The 17,548-nt window shown below is 63.4% G+C and overlaps 1 protein-coding gene and 1 long non-coding RNA gene across 5 annotated transcripts in view; one reads left to right on the top strand and one right to left on the bottom strand.

Annotated features, from left to right (window-relative positions):
- CDC42BPG (CDC42 binding protein kinase gamma) overlaps positions 1–12,711 on the bottom strand; it is a 26,549-nt gene extending 13,838 nt beyond the window's left edge. For 3 of the 4 annotated variants that reach the window (XR_013442282.1, XR_013442283.1, XM_036101136.2), the window contains exons 1-28: positions 12,475–12,711; positions 9,737–9,828; positions 9,572–9,655; positions 9,107–9,202; positions 8,655–8,803; positions 8,023–8,116; positions 7,606–7,806; positions 7,229–7,477; positions 6,720–6,799; positions 5,832–5,929; positions 5,662–5,742; positions 5,285–5,373; positions 5,002–5,181; positions 4,606–4,698; positions 4,343–4,464; positions 4,194–4,266; positions 3,854–3,960; positions 3,651–3,765; positions 3,267–3,415; positions 3,102–3,190; positions 2,758–2,810; positions 2,568–2,666; positions 2,420–2,479; positions 2,031–2,136; positions 1,665–1,798; positions 1,421–1,560; positions 1,248–1,329; positions 281–497 (exon numbers count right to left, since the gene is read on the bottom strand). Coding sequence is in view for 2 of the 4 variants with exons in the window: in XM_036101136.2 (XP_035957029.1) it covers positions 281–497; positions 1,248–1,329; positions 1,421–1,560; positions 1,665–1,798; positions 2,031–2,136; positions 2,420–2,479; positions 2,568–2,666; positions 2,758–2,810; positions 3,102–3,190; positions 3,267–3,415; positions 3,651–3,765; positions 3,854–3,960; positions 4,194–4,266; positions 4,343–4,464; positions 4,606–4,698; positions 5,002–5,181; positions 5,285–5,373; positions 5,662–5,742; positions 5,832–5,929; positions 6,720–6,799; positions 7,229–7,477; positions 7,606–7,806; positions 8,023–8,116; positions 8,655–8,803; positions 9,107–9,202; positions 9,572–9,655; positions 9,737–9,828; positions 12,475–12,634 (3,292 nt within the window). In the remaining 2 variants the exon portion in view is untranslated. The remainder of the gene's footprint in view (positions 1–280; positions 498–1,247; positions 1,330–1,420; positions 1,561–1,664; positions 1,799–2,030; positions 2,137–2,419; positions 2,480–2,567; positions 2,667–2,757; positions 2,811–3,101; positions 3,191–3,266; positions 3,416–3,650; positions 3,766–3,853; positions 3,961–4,193; positions 4,267–4,342; positions 4,465–4,605; positions 4,699–5,001; positions 5,182–5,284; positions 5,374–5,661; positions 5,743–5,831; positions 5,930–6,719; positions 6,800–7,228; positions 7,478–7,605; positions 7,807–8,022; positions 8,117–8,654; positions 8,804–9,106; positions 9,203–9,571; positions 9,656–9,736; positions 9,829–12,474) is intronic. The other variant, XM_078057819.1, reaches the window with a different exon arrangement.
- The window catches only part of LOC118541514 (uncharacterized), a 6,883-nt gene continuing 1,907 nt past the window's right edge, over positions 12,573–17,548 (top strand). Inside the window, exons 1-2 of the long non-coding RNA XR_004920144.2 lie at positions 12,573–12,844; positions 13,307–13,408. This is a non-coding gene — a long non-coding RNA (uncharacterized LOC118541514). The remainder of the gene's footprint in view (positions 12,845–13,306; positions 13,409–17,548) is intronic.

Genomic DNA, 17,548 nt, shown 5'->3' with positions numbered 1-17,548 from the left:
GCCCTCGTTCATCTCTTGCTAAAAGCCTTTGCTCTTTTCACTCACTTAAGATTCTTTGAGAAAGAGCAGAAACTGAGGCACAAAAAAATGGAGTGGCAGGAGCCAAGCCCCCGGCCCCCCGGCTCAGGCTGCCCACATAGCCATGCCCAGGGGAGGGTGACGTCCGTAATGCGGAGCGTCCGCAGCTCGTGGCTGTAGGGACTGGGCAGGGACCCTCCCAACAGGCCTAGACTCCTCCCCAGAGCCCGCCCAGGGCAATGCCCCTCAGCGTGCGGCTCACCGATGATGGCGGCGCAGAGCGCGTGGGGCAGCAGTGGCAGCGCATTGTCATAGGCTTCCTTCAGTGTGTACACCGGCCTTGGCCTTGGCCGCGTGTCCAGCAGCAGCCGCTGCAGCTCGCCCAGCACCTGCAGCCAGCGCTCCCGCTCGGCCTCACTCTCGGCCAGCAGCAGCACGGTGCACATGGCGGGGGGCACGGTCAGCTGGGAGGCTGTCACCTGTGGGCAGGGACCCAGGCTGCAGGGCTGTGGGCCGACAGTCGGCCATCCCCTCCCTCCACCCCGGTCGATGCCTCTTAGCACCAGGTGAGCGGCCAGGTGCAGGGCCAGAAGCTGTCTTACAGCAGGTGATTCGCCAGACAGGACGGTCAGACTGTCACACCAACAAGGCCAGAGCCCAGAGCCAGTGCCGTGGTCGGGGAGGGATGGGGCATCATGGAAACACACAGCCCCAGGCTGACAGTGAAAGATGACCTCCCCGGGGAAGAGACATTTCTGCTGGAGCCCAGGGGGTGAGTGGAGTAACCAGGAATGATGGTCCAGGCTGGGGAGAGGCTCGGGGGCGGCCTGAGCCGAGCAGAGCAAACAGGATGGGAAGGGTCTGTGGTTACAGGGCACTTTTGGAACTGGAGAAAGCGAGCCGTGTTCCAAGCAGAGAGAGGCTCCAGAGGGAGGCCGGGGAGGCCCACAGGGTCAGAAATGTGAAGCCTCAAGGCCACGGTCAGGAGCACCCTGAGGGTGATGGGAAGCCACAGAAGGGTTCTAAACGAGCAGAACACGGCCAGCTTCACAAACGGAAAGCAAACCGCACTGTGGGATGGAGGCTACCATAGCTGTCCTTGTGGAGGTGGCGCAGGGGTGGGGTGGGGCGTGGAGAGGGCAGCCACGGAGAAGGACATAGAGAAGGGTGGCTGGAGCAGGGCTGCGTGGAGGCAGAAGATGGCCCGGCCCAGCCTGCCTGGCACTCACCCTGAAGATGCGGGGCAGGTCCCTGGACTGGGCGTGGATAACATCAGAGGCCAGGACGGGGGTGGCTGAGAACTGGGGGTCCCTGGAGAGGTCCATGGAGTTGGTCAGAGGTCACAGGGCCCCTGGCCGCCTCCCCCCACCGCTGCAGCCCTTCGCCCCTGCCGGGCACCCACCTCAGATCCAGGGCCTGCAGCAGGGCCCCGCTGGCCGGGCTGAGCCGTGGGTCAGGGGCGTCAAACAGGAGCAGGCGGGAGTCGCTGAGGGCCGCGAACACGCGCTGCCAGCCGCGCCGGACACCCGAGGGCCGCGGCACCTGCGGGGGGGCAGGGGGTAAGGCAAGCATGGGAGGGCCCGCCGGGCTCTGGGCCCCGCCCGCGCTGGCCACCCCCGCCTCCTCCCCGGCCAGCCACCACTCACCGACAGGAAGCCCTCGTAGGCTGTGCCCGTGCCCGTTTCGGGGTGCACTCCCAGGGCTGCGCGGAGGAGGTCAGGGGGCACAGGGCAGGGCGGGGCCTGGGGGGCACATGCTGAGTGACAGAAGTAGCCACAGGCTGTGGGGAAAGCAGGAGAAGCCGGTGGTGTGAGGCTGGGTGGGGACAGCCCGGAACCAGGACTCTGAACTCTCACCAATTCCCCCATCATGTGAGAAGAAACAAAACAAGAGAGCAAAATGGAGCAGCGGGAAACGAGCCGCAGAAAGTCGAGGTGTGTCAAGATCAGGGCCGTCTCATTCCTTCCACCCAGGGACGGGAGGCGGGCGTGAAGGTGGGGTGGGGGCCTCACCGTCACAGCCTAGGCCCTGGCGGCCCAGGCCCAGCATCAGCGAGGTGCAGCGGAGACACTTGGTAGGGGATGGGAAGCTCCGGGGCCGCAGCGCGTGTGAGCCAGGCTGGGGAGGCGGGACACGCCCGTTACCTTCGCCTGACCGTGGCCTCCCAGCGCCCTGCATCCCACCCCCGAGGCCAGCCTGAGGGGTCAGGTGGGATGGGGGAATGGGCCCGTGGCGTTGTGAACCCAGCCCCAGTGAGTCTGTCACAGCGCTCAAACTCACTGCCACCATCCCCCGTGGGCTCTGCCAGCCATCATGCCCGTGGAGGGACCCAAGCAGGTCCTTGGAGGCCTGGCAGAATGGCTTGGTGCCCCCAGCCTGCTCCACCCCTCCAGGTGCTAACCTTTACAGGAGGACCTTCTGCAGGGGCGGCGGGAGCAGCAGGTGCTTTGGGGAGCACGGCCTGGGGGTAGGCAAGCAAACAGGTGAGGAGGGCACAGGCAGCTGGTGGGGCCCAGCCCCCCAGACGCGGGACTCCCGCCTGTCCTCACCCCCAGGCGCAGGCTGCGGCGGCCCTCTGGCCTCAGCTCTGGCTCCACACCAGGCCTCAGGGCCTCCCCTGAGAGGCCAGGGTCCTTGGCGGAATCCTTCTGGGGAGCGAGATGGGGCGGGGTGGGGGGAGTCAAGGCCCCTGTGCTTCTCCTCAGGACTCCTCCCAACCAGCCCGCGCACAGTTCTTACCTCTGAGCTCCGGAGGGACAGGAAGGGAATCAGGGAGTTCGAGGGCTTAGTGTCTGCAAACAGAGAGCACAGGTCACTGGGGGTGGGTCCCTGGCCCAGCCCTAACACTCGTTCCTGAGGAACTGGGGGCCAGCGGGAGCCTCAGTTTCCACCTTGGTGAAATGGAGCAATGACTGCAGGCTGTGGTGGGCTCCGTAAGTGCCGGGTAACAGTGGGGTAAGCAGCAGAGTCTGGAACAAGCTCTTGTCTCCACAGTCCTGCAAGGCCGTCGTGGGCCCCCCTTGGTCCCCATGAAGCTCGAGCGGGGGCCTCGCTCCCAGACAGGCAGGCAGACGAGCACTTACCCCCTGGGCCGCGGGCCGCCAGTCCCTCCCGCAGCGCAGCCAGTTCCTGCTGCAGGCCCTGGTTCTGCTTCTCGGCCTCCTGCAGGCGGCTGGGGGAGGGAGAGCTCGTCAGAGCCCCCCGCAGAGGTCCGGAGCCCCCTTTGCAGGGCCTGCCCGTGCCCTCACCTCTCGGCCTGCAGCTGGGCCTCCTGCAGCTGTGTCAGCCGCTCCTGCAGGCTCTGCTTCGCCCGGATCTCGGCCTCCAGGGCCGACTGCAGCTCCAGCCTGGCAGAGGCCTCCATCTTCTGCAGCCGCCGGGCCTTCCACTGGTGGTCCTGGGGGCCAGGGGGCGCCCAGGTAAGACGCCCCCCAGGACCTGGGCTGCCTCAGAGGCCCCTTCCACCCTAGCGCACTGCCATCCATGCCACCTGGCCAGACTCAAAGCCCTAGACTGGCCACTGACCCGCTGTGAGCTCACGCAAGTCACTGATCTTCCATGAGCTTGGTGTCCCCGCCTGCCGAGTGAGGCTCCTAGCACGCCCACCCCCCAGGGTGTTTGCAGGGGCTCACCAGCGGCCGGGGAGGGAGCGTCTGGGTGCCCACGTTCCGCAAGGACTCCAGCTCCTCGGCCATCTTGGTGGCCAGGGCCTGCAGGTAGCCTCTTGAGCTCTTCTCATCATTCACCCTGATTGGGAAGGGGGCTCAGGGTCCTGGCCTGGACCCTCGGCACCCCCTGGGCCCAGCCCCTCCCCCACTAGCCCCTCGGCCCCCACCAGCTGAGGATGTCTGCGATCTGGGCCTCCCAGTTGCTCTCCGTCTCCCGCCGTTCGCCCTCCAGCTGCTGCTTGCTCTGTTGCTCCCGCTCCAGCTCTTCCACCAGCTGGGGGCCAGGCGGGAAGAGGGGTCAGTCCCCAGGGGCCCCTGCACGCCCCGGAGCCCCATCTGTGTCCACCCTAGTTTACCCACCGTAGCTCACCTGCCAGCTGTGGGTGCTACCGGGCTGGGGAGACCGCCTGCTCTGGGACCCTGGCAGCTCGGACCATCCACCCGGCCAGCTCCCCACCCCTGCCCCACTGCCTGTCGGTCTGTCCGCCCTCCATCCGCCGTGCTCACCCGCTCCTGCTCCAGGCTCAGCCGCCGGTTCTCTTCCTGTAGCCGGCACAGAGCCTCCTCCTTCCCACTCAGCCTGGGGAAGAGAGGATGACTCGATGACTCCCAGCACAGGCCCCCCTCCAGTCCCCCACCCCGGCAGCCCAACTCACCCGCGGCCCCAGGCCTGCTCCAGCTGCACGCGCAGGGCAGCCACCTCCTTCCTCAGCTGCGCTTCCTGAGGCCCGCCCTCAGGCAGCCCCGTGCCATTGGTCTCAGAGGCTGTGTGGATGGTCTTGAGGACACAGAGAGGGGTCAGGGCAGGGGCCTAAGGAGCTATGGCCCACTCCCCCCAGGGACCCAGGTGGGGCCTTCAGGGCCCTGAGTAGGTCGGGCCAAGGGAAGTGCCCCTTGGAAGAGGGTAAGACCTCACTACCTTGACCTGGAAAGATTCCTTCTCGAGACTTCGCTCCCTCTGTCTCTGGAGCTGTGTCACCTCCCGGCAGAGGGTGGCCACCTGGGCCTGCAACTGTGACGAGGCGTGGGGGCAGCCACTGCTGACCGTGTCCACCCTGAGCCACTCCCCCGCCTTGCCACAGACTCTGGGGCCTGCTGGCCACAGCAGGAATGCAGACAGTGAACCTCCAGCCGCGCCCCCCCGCCCCCGCCAAAATGCATCCCCTGGCTCGGGCCTCGGTCAGCCACAGTGGGGCCGCAGAGGCGCATGGTGTTGCCAGCCCCGAGGCCTGAGCTCCCTAGGCTTCCTCCAACCACCCTGGGGGGCCACAGGGGCAGGGCTCTGCCGCTGTCCCCACCCGCCCCCATCACTCACCCTTCTGCTGCTGTCCTGGGCTTCCTCCAGCTGGGAGCTCAGGGCCTGGGTCTGGCTGGCTGTGGCCGCCTCTCTCTCCTGGGCCTCCTGCAGCCTCTGGAGCAGGTCCTCCTGCCGCTCCTGGGCTCTGCGGAGCTCCTGTGCCTGCCCCCGCAGCCCTGCCTGAGCCTCGGCCAGCTCCTGGGCGGCCCGAGAAGGGGGGGAGGGCAAGGCCTGGAGTCAGGGCACGGACCCCCTTAGCATGGAGCCCTGGGCCGCGCCCCCCACCTCACCAGGCCCTCACCCGGACGAGCCGGTCTCGCTCCTGCCGTAGGTCGCAGTCCTGGCCCAGGCTACCACCCTTCGTCTGGGCCTTGCTGTCCCTCGGTGTCTCTGCCAGAAATCGTCACTGAGGCCCACACGTACTGACGGCCTCAGCCAGACACGCCGCGTGCAGCAGCTCACAGAACCGCCACCACAGCCCCGGAAGTGGGTCTCCTTGGCCCATTTTTCTACACGTAGGCTCAGAAAGTTTAAAATACTTCCCTGAGATCACACCTCATATACAGAGTCGGGGCGGGACTAGAATCCAGGTTGGACTCAGGTGTGCTGGGGAAAGCTGCTCAGCCTCTGGGGCGAGCGTGGGGGAAAGAGATGGGGGGCGTCAGGGGGGCGGGATACCTGACAGCCTGCCCTGCAGGGTCTGCACTTCCTTCCGTAGGCGCTCCAGCTCCCGGTGGTCTGAGGAGACCTGCAGGGCCTCTGCGGAGCGGGGGCACCCGTCGGTGAGTAGCTAGTCCGGCAGTAGCTCCCGGGTCAGACCCACCCCGGCCCGGCTGGGGAGCCCGTACCTTGGAGCTTCCGGCTCAGCTCCATCTTCTCCTGCTCCAGACAATGGAGCTGCTGCTCGAGGCCAGCCAGCTGCTCAGAGCTGCTCTCAGGGCCCGGACTGGGGACAGCAGGGCGACCCATGCTGGCAGAAAACCCTCCCCCGCAGAGCCCGCCATCTTCCCGCATCCAGTCGTCCGTTCACCCAAGAAACAGCCTCTGTCCGCCAGCTCTGTACCCAGCCCTGGGCTCCGTGCCGGCAGAAACAGACCAGCCTGGACCAGACCCCAGCCCAGGGCTGCGCCCCAAGGTCCCCCAGACCCAGGTTCAAGCCCCAGCCCTGGCACTTTTGAACAGTCACCTAACATATCTGAGGAACACCTCAGTTTCCTCACAGGCCCTCTTCCAGGGACTGGCACGAGGACGGGGAGATTTGGGCCAGCTGGCCCCATGCCCAGCACACAGTGGTGCTCGGAGTGCGGGTCAGACGCCTTTGCTTGCACATCAGAGTGCCTCCTCAGCGCAGTCTCAGGCCAGCCCCTCGAAGGAACTAGATCACCCGACCCAGTGTAAAATCGGCATAAAGAGGCATAAAGCGCAGCTCAGGGACTTGAAGGGGCCTGTCTAACTCTAGGCCTCTGGTTCTAAGTCCAGGACATTCTCAGCCTGCGTGGAGGGTCCTCTAAGGGCCAGATGCTGGGATAGGACCCATAGGGGGCATAGACAGGGCTCCACCAGAATCTGAGGACACGGGAAGTGTCTTCCCGAGGGCTCCGAGCACACTCCCGGACCACCTGTCACAGGCAGGCACCTGGTAGGCCGTTCAGCCTCTTTCCCGGGGTCCCAGCAGGCCACGTGCCCAGTGTCCTCCAGGCCAGGCCTCCCTCTAGGTATGTGAGGACGAGACTCACCTGCCCGAGGTGTAGGTGAAGCCCACGAATGGCAGGTGGTGGCCGGAGAAGGCTCCATGGGAGGGTGGTGGGAGGGTCCCCTGCAGAAGGAGGGGAAGGAGTGTCACTCTCAACAGGCAGGCCTGGCTCCAGGCTGAGGCTCAAGACCCAAGAGACTCCCCTGGGACTGGGAGTGCCGACCTCCTCCTGCTCAGAGGGAACCGAGGAGGGTGACGTGGCCTCCACCTAAACAGACCATGACTCCCACAAGTCCTTATGGCCATGGCCTCCCAGGCGCTGCTAGGGTCTTCTTCCTTACAAGACCTCTGGTTAACAGGATGATACTTGAGGTCCGAGGACCTCCACCCGTTACAACCCACTGTGGTACAGGTGAGCCCGCTCAGGTGAACCACAACGCCGTGAGCCTCTGGAGTGCGAGGGCCTCATCCTCCACCCAGCAGCTGCTCTGGAGAACTTCTGGGGGCTTCCCACAGCCAGCAAGGGTCAAGGCAGTGGGACCCGCTACTCACCGGATGGTTGAGGGTGTCGTCGTCCACATCGAAGTTGGAGGTGTCCATGGGCCCACGAAGCTCAGGGATGTAGGGGGCGGTGCTGGTTGCCAGTCGCTCCCAGTCCACGCCTTCAAAGAAGGGGTGGTTCCGGAAGTCGTCCAGCCCCCCACGACCCAGCCGCCCCTCCTGGCGGCACAGCAGCTGGCGGATCAGGTCCCGGGCAGTGGCCGGCACGTCAGGCACGTCTGAGGGGAACTGCAGATGGTCCTGCAGGCCAGGGGGAGGGAGAGGTGCAGGTGGGCACCCAGGACCCCACCCCCACCTGCGGGTGTCCCCGCCGAGGGGGCTCAGGACTCCTGCTGCCCTCCCAGAGCCCCGGAGCCTGGCAGCCAGACCTCATGGTTCATGATCTTGCCATAGGTTTCCACCAGGGATTCAGCATAGAAGGGCGTCTCCCCGAAGAGCAGCTCGTAGGCACAGACGCCCAGGGACCACCAGTCACACTGTGGGCCGTAGTGGCCTTTGCCTTCCTCCATGGCCTGCAGGATCTCGGGGGAGATGTAGTCCGGTGTCCCTACTGCCACTGACGAATCCACCTGGTTGGGGCGGGGGGGCGGTGAGGACGCCATGAGGACAGCCTTGGGCTTGGCTAGGCCTGATGGCCCCTCACCAGAGCCCCCGGTCTGGCCCTGACACCCCCCCTCCCTCAGGCTTAGCCAGCCTGCTGACCCCACCTGGGGCCTCGACTCAGTCCCTCCTTCCCCTGGGAGCTCTCCGGGCCGGGTGCCCCTGCCCTCACCCTGGGGCCTTACCATACCACTGTTGTTGAGACGGAGGCATGAGCCGAAGTCAGCCAAGCGGATGTGACCGTTCATGTCCAGCAGGACATTGTCTGGCTTGACATCCCTGGAGGAGCGCAGGGGAAGAGGGGCTTGACCCGCGTGTGTAGGTGTGTGTTCAGGCACATGCCTGGATGTGAGTACATGGGCACACGCAAACACCAGCATGTATCTGCTCACACATATTCCCGTGAGCACACAAGAACAATGTGTGTGCATGCATTGCATGCATACGGCGGGGGGCCGGTGGGGGGGCAAGGCCTCCTGGCTCTCAAGAAGGAAGAAGGTGGTTAGATTGGGAAAAGTGACCCGTAAGGATGATCTTTGGAGGCAGCAGGGCACGCTGGGGGGTACGCAGGAGTCAGACTTCCCGGGTGCAAACCGCTAGCTGAGTCACCTCAAGCCAGGTGCTTACCTAGGCTAAGCCCTGACTTTCTCACCTGTAAAGTGGGGACAAGGGCAGCCCCCATCACATAAGGTTTTTAGCGTGAGGATTCAAAGGCATCGTGTGTACGAAGCACCCAGCATAGGGCTTGGCATGTGGTGGGTGCTCAGCAACTGTCAGCTGTCCCCAGGGCAGTCAGCAGGTGGGTTGGGGGCCCTACCTGTGGACGTAGCCCAGCTGGTGCAAAGAGTGGATGGCCAGCACCATCTCAGCCAGGTAGAACTGAGCCAGCTCGGGTGGGAGGCGGTCCTCAAAGCGGCTCAGCAGAGTGAGGAGGTCCCCACCAGCATAGTAGTCCATCACCAGGTACTGGAAGGTGGTGGAAGGGGGGGTGGGCAAGAATCAGACAGGGAAGGTAGGGGGGTACCTGTCCCAGGGTCCTGCCTCCTGCCCACCTCCTCATGGTTCTGAGGGGTTCTGGGAAGGCGAGAGTGTCTCCCAGCAGCTCTAGGGTGGCCAGCTTCCAGCCAGAGCTCAGGCAAGGGCTCCAGGCCCAGCAGTTGGTGGGGAGTGGAAGCCTCGTGGTTCCCATAGGAGAGGTCTCTCTCTCCTCAGACCCAGCATCTCCTTTGTCCCCAGGCAACACCCTCCAACCTTGCCAAGTCTCCTCACCAGGTACTCGTCATCTTGGAAGGCATAATGCAGAGCAGTCACCCAGCGGCTGTCCCCCTTCACCAGAACGTCCCGCTCCTCCCGGAAACAGGCAGTCTGCAGCAGGTTTGGGGAGGAGGGGGAAGGGTGGGATCAGGGCCCAGAAAACCCTCCTCCCCAGCTCACGGGATGAAGAATAAGTAAATCCAGGAGCTGGGACTGAGGTTGCCTGTGTAAGCCAGAGCCTGTGCTCTCTGGCTCTGGGCCTCAGTGTTATCATAAGGAAAATGGGAACTACGCTAGCTTCTAAGAAAGGCTTATCGTGGGGAAGCAACAGGGGAGGTTGGCAGTTGTTGGGGTGGGTCCTCTGCGGGCTCAGCAGCCTCTCCTGCCCCTTCCCCAGAATGCCCTGTATGCCCCAGTGGCAGCACACCCGACCCATGCCCCTTGGTAGGGTGCCCAAGTCCCATCGGACCCCAAACTGACCTCGGCCCTCTTGAGCATCTCCCACTTGTGCAGCATTTTCATGGCAAAAATCTGCCCACTGTCCCTCTGCCTCACCACGGTGACCTGAGGCCATAGGGAGCACTGGGGTCAGCTCTGCCCAGGTGCGAACCCCGTCTTCCCACCTACCCCATGCCTTTTGCTCACCTCCCCGAAGGCCCCTCGGCCGATCACCTTCAAGATCTCGAAGTCATCTCTCTGCAGCCTCAGCTCTTTCACCTTCGCTACGAAGGGGCTGGCTGAGGGGCACAGAGTAGGGCTCAGGGAACCCACAGGGAGGGCCCTGGCTCCCTCTCTTGCCTGAGGAAAGTAGAAGCTGCAACCCCCAGGAGGCCAGAGCAGGGATGGCCTCCCCAGGGGCGGCCTCTGGTCAAGTTGCTAAGAGTAGGAAGCACGGAAGGTGGGGTCTGGGCTTTGCTGACCACCTGACCCCCAGACCTCCTGAAATCCATGGTTCCCTGGACCCGCGTCCCCAGACTCCAGGCGGTCTCAGTCCCAGGGGCTGATGGAACTTGTAGTCCTTCCCAGTCTGGGGTTGACCCTGGCTGACCAGGTCACCCTGAGGAGGAAGGGGATACCGTTCCCACCCTCAGCTCACAGTTCTTGGCGCCTAGCAGGACCAGGCCTGGGCCTGTCTTGGGAAACTGGACGGACAACATTCCTTGTCCCCAGAGAGGCTTCCCTGCCACTGGGAGCTGTGAGCCCTGGTCTTGGGACCCTACAGGCACAGAGGTACCTGGCTGGGAGTAAGGCCTGAGGCAGCCCCGGAGGACAAGTCACACAGTGGTTCCGCAGGGCTCCGGGAGGACAGGCTTTGTGCTCCCCATGTGGGGCCTTCTCTGTCTGCAGGCATAAATAGGTCTGCCCACATTCTCACAAGACTTAAAAACGGAGCCAAAAAACCTTTCCCTGGCGCCCGATGCTGGCACCTGAGGGAGCGAACACTCAAGATCTTCTCCAGGCCTGACCAGCCCTACAACTCTAGGCCCTGCCTCTCCCTCTCTGGACTTGGCTTTTATCTGAGCAAGAGCCTCCTCTTCTCCCAGTCCCTGATACTCCCTTGAGGGGCATCTCCAGCCACTCCCAGGCCTTTTCCAGGCCCGGAGAAGCCACAGGCCTGGGGAGGGAATTGGAGCCTGGAAACTCAGGGAGACAAGAATGACGGGTGGGAGGTTGGGGGCAGCTGCAGTCTGGCTCCCTGCCTCAGTTTCCCCCTGCCAGCAGGTAAACTCCCTGCCAGCTGGGCGGGTCTGTGGGTGGGACAGAGAGCTGCTCCACAGGTTTATCGGGCAGAACCCCCGCAGCAAGGGTGGTGTGGAAACTTCATTACAGAAATTAATTGTCTCCTTCCCAGGCCTGTGTGTGCGGCTGGGAGGAGCAGCCCAAGGCCTCCAAGGGGGAACCGAGGCCAGGTGGCTACCCATCAGCCGGACAGGAGCCAAAGCCAGGGGCCATAGTCAGGAGGATCACGGTCCCCAGGACAGGCTGCCCAGTCCTCTGGCCTTGCCGCAGGGGACGGGGGCTCTGGGCAGGAGCGGGGACGAGTTGGAGCAGGAGCTGAGTGAGTCACTGCCCTGCCGGTTACCTCGGGAGATGTCAACAGACAGGCCCCCATGCTGGGGTCCCAGGCGGAGACGCCAGAGGCTGGCAGGGAGGAGCACATGTGTGTGCAAACACACACACACACACACACACACACACGTGTGCGTGGGCGTCACAGCGGGTGATGACAACATGGTCAGATACACATGAATAAGGTGCAGAAGTGCCAGGGAGAGTGGCAGGCACCGGAGGCTGGGGCTTCCTGGCTGCCCTCACCCTGGAGGACAGGGCTGGGCTGGGGGCTAGCTCACTGGAATGTCTTGCAGGCCCCCAACTGGGCCAGGCCAGGCCTCGTGCCGGCCCAGAGCTAAGGAGTGCCAGGAACGCTAGTCACCCACTGGGCAAACACCGGCCTCGCCCCACCCTCCGGGCCGGGCCCCTGTGCCCTCCCCCTATGGCCTGGCCAGACATAACCAGGAGGCCTGGGGCTGGTGCCAGGCCGGTGTCCGCACTGGGTTGAGGGTTGCCCCAGGTCAGCCACTTCCGGTGACTCAGAGGAGTCAACCAGGAAGGGGTGCTGACCCACCTCCAGCCAAGCCCCCCTCTGCGGCCCTGGGGAACAGACCTCAGGAAGCCTGGCCAGCGACCTGCACAGGGAAAGGGGCTGAGGTTGGTGTCTGTGTCCAGTTTGGGGTGGCCTTGTATGCCGAGAGATGGAAGTGTCTGTGTGTGAATGTCTGCAAGTGTGCGATCCCTGTGGATCTGTGCGTGGAAGTAGGCAAGTGTGTAAGAGCCAGTGCGGTTGGGGTGGTGTTCAGGGTGAAGTGTGGGGCTCCCCGGATCTCTCCTTGAGCTGTGAGTATCTCAGCGTGTCCGTGTGGTATGGGGGAGACAGAAAGCGCGTGTGTCAGTGTGGGAGACACACAGGGGTCTGCGTGTGTGCCTGTTTGTTCTCCAGGGTCATGAAGTATGATGTGTGAGTGAGGAATCCCTGAGGTGACTCTGTAGCCCGTGTATTGTGTACCTGAGTCTGAAGTCTATGCTTGGGACCAAGCTTGTGTGTCTGTGGAAGCTGTGTGTTGTGTACACGCGCCAGCTTCTGTGCGCGGGAAGGAGGGTGTGTGCGTGAGTCTGAGGCAGGATAAGGTGTGCAGCTGAGAGGGCCCGAGGGGTCGGGCGGCACGAATCAGGGCCGGTGCGGGCTCCGCGCGGGGAGCCCGTGGGGGTGCCGCTCCCTGCGGGAGGGTCTGTGGGCGCAGGGCGCGGGGGGGAGAGGGTCCCGGCGCGGTGTCCCTCGGGCCGCCCCACCTCGGCCCCACCTCGGTCCCGCCCGGGTCACTCACCCCAGCTCAGGAACTGCGCCACGTTGCGCTCCCGCCGGAGGGGGGCGCTGCTGAGCTCGTGGTGCAGCCCCAGCAGCAGATCCAGGAGGCCGTCGAGCCCGGGGCCACCGCCGGCCTCGCCCCGCGCCAGCCGCTCCAGCGCGCGCAGCCGCCGCTCCATGGCTGCGGCCGGAGCCCCGCGCCCGGGCTAGAGCCGGGCCTCCCGCATGCCCGCCCGTCGGCCCGTCCGTCTGTCGGTCCGCGGGTCGTCCGCGAGTCCTCCCCCCACCCCTCCCGCCCTCCCCGCTGTCACCTTCCTCCGCTGCCGCCTGCGCGCCCACACCTGGGCGCCGCGCCCCGCCCTCTGCCCCGCCCCTCGACGGACGGGCAGGTGAGCGCCGGCCAATGGGAGACGCGACTGGAGGTGAAGGTGGGAGGGCGGAGGCGCGCGGGGGCGGGGACAACCCTCGGCCAGGAAGTGGGGGGGCGGGCCCCGAACAGTAAACTCCTGGCTGGGCTGGACAAGGGGGTCTTCCCGTAGGGGCCCGGGAAGGCTGCCTGGGTTTCCGCGCAGCCCCAGACCCAGCCGTGCCCGGCCCTTCGCCGGCCCCTAACCTAGGTAGGGGATGCCCGGGGCAGTTCGGCTTCCCTCGCCCGCCCTGGGACAGCGACTGCCTCTCCCTCAGGTCAGGGAGAGGGGGCTGGAGACGCCCGCGGCCCCGGAGCCGGATGGGAGTTGTAGTCCCCTCTCTCCCCGGGATGCCCGCAGCGCTTGGCACCCCCCCCCAACTCCCAAGGGCTGGGGGGGAGAACCTCGGTAGTTTCAGATTTCATTTTATTTGTATCGTTACAGTCGACTTGGGAGACAGGTAGGTGAGGCGGGGATGGTTACACCCATTTGGCAGATGGACACACTGACGCTTGAGAAGGACGAAGATGAATGGAGAGGCTGAGGGTGAGGAGGCCCCGCAGCTAGACCCTGGAGTGGGGCTGGGCTGGCAACTCCACCACAGGCTTTTCAAGCCTAGGCGGCAGCAAGGCCTGCAGCCGACCTGGGACATGAGAACCAAGGAGAGGTGGAAGCTGGGCTGGAGGAGGTGGGCGAGGGGAGGGACTGATTCTATCCAGTGGCATTTCTGATTTCTGCCCAGCTGGAGACAGCTGGGCTGGACCGGACGCCATGGGACTGTGGGTCTGTCCAAGAGGAGGGAACAAAGGGTGGGGCATTTTAGTGGCTTTAGACAACAAATTCTTCCATTAAAAGATCTCTTTGGGGTTTTGCCTGCCCCCTCAGACGGGGACCTCCCTGAGTCCGGACAGGGTCATTGCCAGCGTTGGCGGAGGAGGCGCTCTGTGAATGTCTGCGGAGCTGAGCTGAGCCTCCCTGGCAGTACGCAGGGGACTTTCTGTCAGGCCTCCAATTTGCTGTCCTCTGAGCCCTGCCCTGTGGCTTCCCTGTGCCCACCGTCAGCCAAGTGGGGAAATGAAGTCAGGCTGTCTCACTCACTCCTGGCAGGGAGTGGGGGCAGGAGTTCTGGTGCGCTCTCACCTGAAGCATTCTGGGTCCTCCTACTGGGGCAGGGCTGGGGTGGGGCCCACAGGAAGATTCCCCCCACTACAGGCCACAGGGGGGCGCCAGAGACCAGAGGAGGGCCAGGTGCTCAGGCCAAGTCCAAGTGCCCATCTCCTAAGGAACTCTAGGGTAGGGAAGGTGTCCTGGGTGGGAAGATGGGCCATTCCTCATTGCCCCTCTTGGCCACCCTGATTCCCTGCCCCCCAGCCCGCCACAGCCCCCAGGGGTCAGCAGTCACGGGCCAACCAGTGAGGCCTCTGGGTCCTGGATCACTCCAAGTGCGACCTCTGGCAAGTCCCTAGCCTCTCTGAATGCCATTCTCAGACAAGGCTATCCTCTTGCTGAGAAGACTCCATCCCCACAGGGGGGCCTGGCTGGCTCAGCCCACCTTATGGTGACCTGAATGCCTGGAATTCCTGCCTTTTACTGGGGGCTCCCTCTAAAAACCATCACAACACAAGCCCCCGGCTGAATCAGTCCATAGAGCCTGGGTCTCTTGATCTTGGGGTTTTAAGTTCAAGCCCCAGGGTATAGAGGTTACTTAAGAAAATTAAAAATCTTAAAAAGAAAAAAAGATTCCGGGCGCTTGGGTGGCTCAGTTGGTTAAGCGTCTGCCTTCGGCTCAGGTCGTGATCTCAGGGTCCTGGGATCGAGTCCCACATCAGGCTCCTTGCTCAGTGGAGAGTCTGCTTCTCCCTCTGCCCCTCCCTCCCCCTCTTGTGTTCTCGCCCTCTCTCTCTCTCTCTCTCTCTCTCTCTCGCAAAAATGAATAAAATCTTAAAAAAAAAAAAAAGATGCCATCTCCACATAGGACGGCAGAAAGGAAACTGAGTCACAGGCAGCAAAAGCTGAGTACTGCTGAGGTCTGCTTGGGCTCAGAAGGGACTGGCGCTTGGCACTCCCTGCCCATCTGGTACTTGATTCTATTTGGTCCTATATTTGTTTTGGGTTTTTTTTTTTTTATTAAAGATTTTTAGTTTATTTATTTGACACAGAGAGAGAGAGAGACAGCAGGAGAGGGAACACAAGCAGGGGGAGGGGGAGAGGGAGAAGCAGGCTTCCCGCGGAGCAGGGAGCCCGACGCGGGGCTCAATCCCAGGACCCTGGGATCATGACCCGAGCCGAAGGCAGACGCTTAATGACTGAGCCACCCAGGTGCCCCCTGTATTCGTTTTTGTCACATCCTTGTTCCAAGCCTCAGTTTCCTTGTCTGTAAAGGGGGTTGGGCGCCCTGCCCACTCCTGTGCGGCCTCAAGGTCAGGAAGCCCCTCAGGACTCAGTCAGTGCCTGAACTCCTGCTCCAGCCTCCACAAGCCGCCGGTCCTCCAGCCCTGACGGCAGAAAGTTCTTGCACGCAGCGCTGCTTTGCCTCAGTAGATCTGTTCTCTGAGCTTGTGTGAGCCAGACCTCTAGGGCCACAGGTCCTTGCCCCAGGGCGCCCTGTGTGGGACGAGGATCCTGGCCCAGGCCGGTGGGTGTTCAGCGGGTGAGTCTGAGCAGGAGACCCCCACCACCTCCCTCTTCCCCACTGCCCTCTTGGTGACTGCTTGTGGGAGGCCCACCCAGCTGCAGGGACACCTGCTCCCCTCATAACCTCTTCCCCGCTCTGAGTCCCTTTGGTATTGAGGTGTCGGCACCATCTCTCATCCAGCCCTGTGGGGAGCAGATCACCTGGATAACACCTTACATTCCATTCCTACTGTGCTTCTGAGCATTTCAAAGTGACTGCAGATCTGTTATCTTCAGGAGGAGGGGGTTATTACTTCCTTCTCTTAATAGAGTAATACCTTGAGGCTGGGGAGGTGGGAGGTGGGCGGTGCCAGCTTGCGTCCTGACCCAGGCTGCAGGGGTCCACCAGTACCTGGCAGCAGGAGGGCAGCGTGTCGTGCCCAGCTGCTGGGGACAGGGGCGAGGACATAGTCCTCGAGGACATAGTCCACAGTGGACTTGACATAGACTTCTGCCAAGGTCCTCAGATGGCGAGACCCAGGCCTAGCAGGGGAGAGAGGCCAGCCCAGATAAGGGGGCCCCAAGTGAGTGACAGGGCACTCAGCTTCTCCCGCCCCCAGACCATAGCCCTCTGGGTCTGCGAGGGGATCAGAAACAAGCCAGGCTCCAGGGTCTCTTGCATCCACGGCCACGTCTTAAGCCTCCCCAGCCTGGTCTGTGGCTCCCCTTTCCCCCAAGGTCGAGCAAGATGCAGCCCCAGTGGCTGAGGCTGAGCCCCTCCCAGCCCTGCTCGGGAAGCCACTCTCAGCAGACGGTCCTGCAGGGCTAACTAGGGTGCCAGACTGCCCTTGCCCTTGACCACAGCAGAAGCAGTGACCCACTCCTGCCCCAGAGAGCCAGGGAAAACCGAGAGGCTGGCTGCGGCCTCATCCTGCCCTGCCTACTGTGGACCAGGCATTGGCCTTGGGCAAGTCACTTCCTCTCTCTCTGGGCCGCTGTCTCTGTGCACAAGGGAGAACTGCCCAGCTCAGGCGTGAGAGGCAAATGGTCCGCAGGATGGCCACCAACGGTTGCTGGAGCTTGTTTGTCTAGTTAGAGTGTGCGGTTGGGGGGGGATGGTAAGTCGGGGGGGTTCCCTGTGTCCTGCTGCTCAGGCACTCGGGTTTTATCTCCCTGTCTGTCTACTGGGGTGGCTTTTCGGGGAAGGACTGATAGAGATGGTGGGGTTGAGGGCCCCCACTCCCCAAGCTAGTCTTGGCAGCCCCGCATGCCCGCTCCCCCGCCCTCCCCAACACACCAGGGGTGTGTCCTTTGAAAAGTCCAAAGCTCCAAATGGGTGGACATATGGTGATTTCATCATCCTGGTTTTTCTTCCAAAACCCTTCTCTGTGCTGCTCCAGCACACTATAGGGGCTCCCACGCTCCACACAGCGGCTGCAGCCCCACGTGGTTTTATAATTACCAATCCCTCTGGGTGCACAGGAAGCCAGGCCCTGAGCCCCCTTGGCCACCACCCCTCTGGCCCATGGGCGCCACCCGGTCTGCGAGCTGCTTCAGGGAAGGGTGGGTCCTGCCTGCTTTGTTCTGGGAGTTGGGTGCGGTGCTGGGCTCCCTGCACCAATCCTTACCGCCCCCCTGACCAACCACGGTGCACCTCCGGAGCTGGGCACCCCAGGGGCCTTCCCTCTGTGAAGCTGGGGTCCCTGCATTTGGCACCTGAAGAAACAGCCTCGGGAAGGGAGAGGCTAAGTCCTAACAAGAGGCCGAGCTGGGATTCTAACTGCCCCTGCCTGGCCCGAGGCCTGCCTTCTGTGTACTTTCTCGGCTGGGGTGTTCTGAATGCAGAGGGGCAGGAGTGGTGGCTTTGGGCAAGTCCTGTAACCAGCCCGTCTGAGATAAGAACAGGACACCGGGTTGAATTCAATGGTTTACTTTTTTGTTTACTAAGAAGTAGAAGGAATGTTCATTCTGATGTGTTCTCACGTGGGATGTCAATGGGTAAAACAGAGCTGCCAGGGCACCTGGGTGACTCAGCCGGTTAAGGGTCTGCCCTCGGCTCGAGTCATGATCCTG

This window comes from Halichoerus grypus, chromosome 11 (genome assembly GCF_964656455.1).
Source record: "Halichoerus grypus chromosome 11, mHalGry1.hap1.1, whole genome shotgun sequence".
In the NCBI taxonomy this organism is placed as follows: Eukaryota; Metazoa; Chordata; class Mammalia; order Carnivora; family Phocidae; genus Halichoerus; species Halichoerus grypus.
Note: the sequence above shows the minus strand (reverse complement) of the source record. Positions and strands in the feature narration are given on the sequence as shown.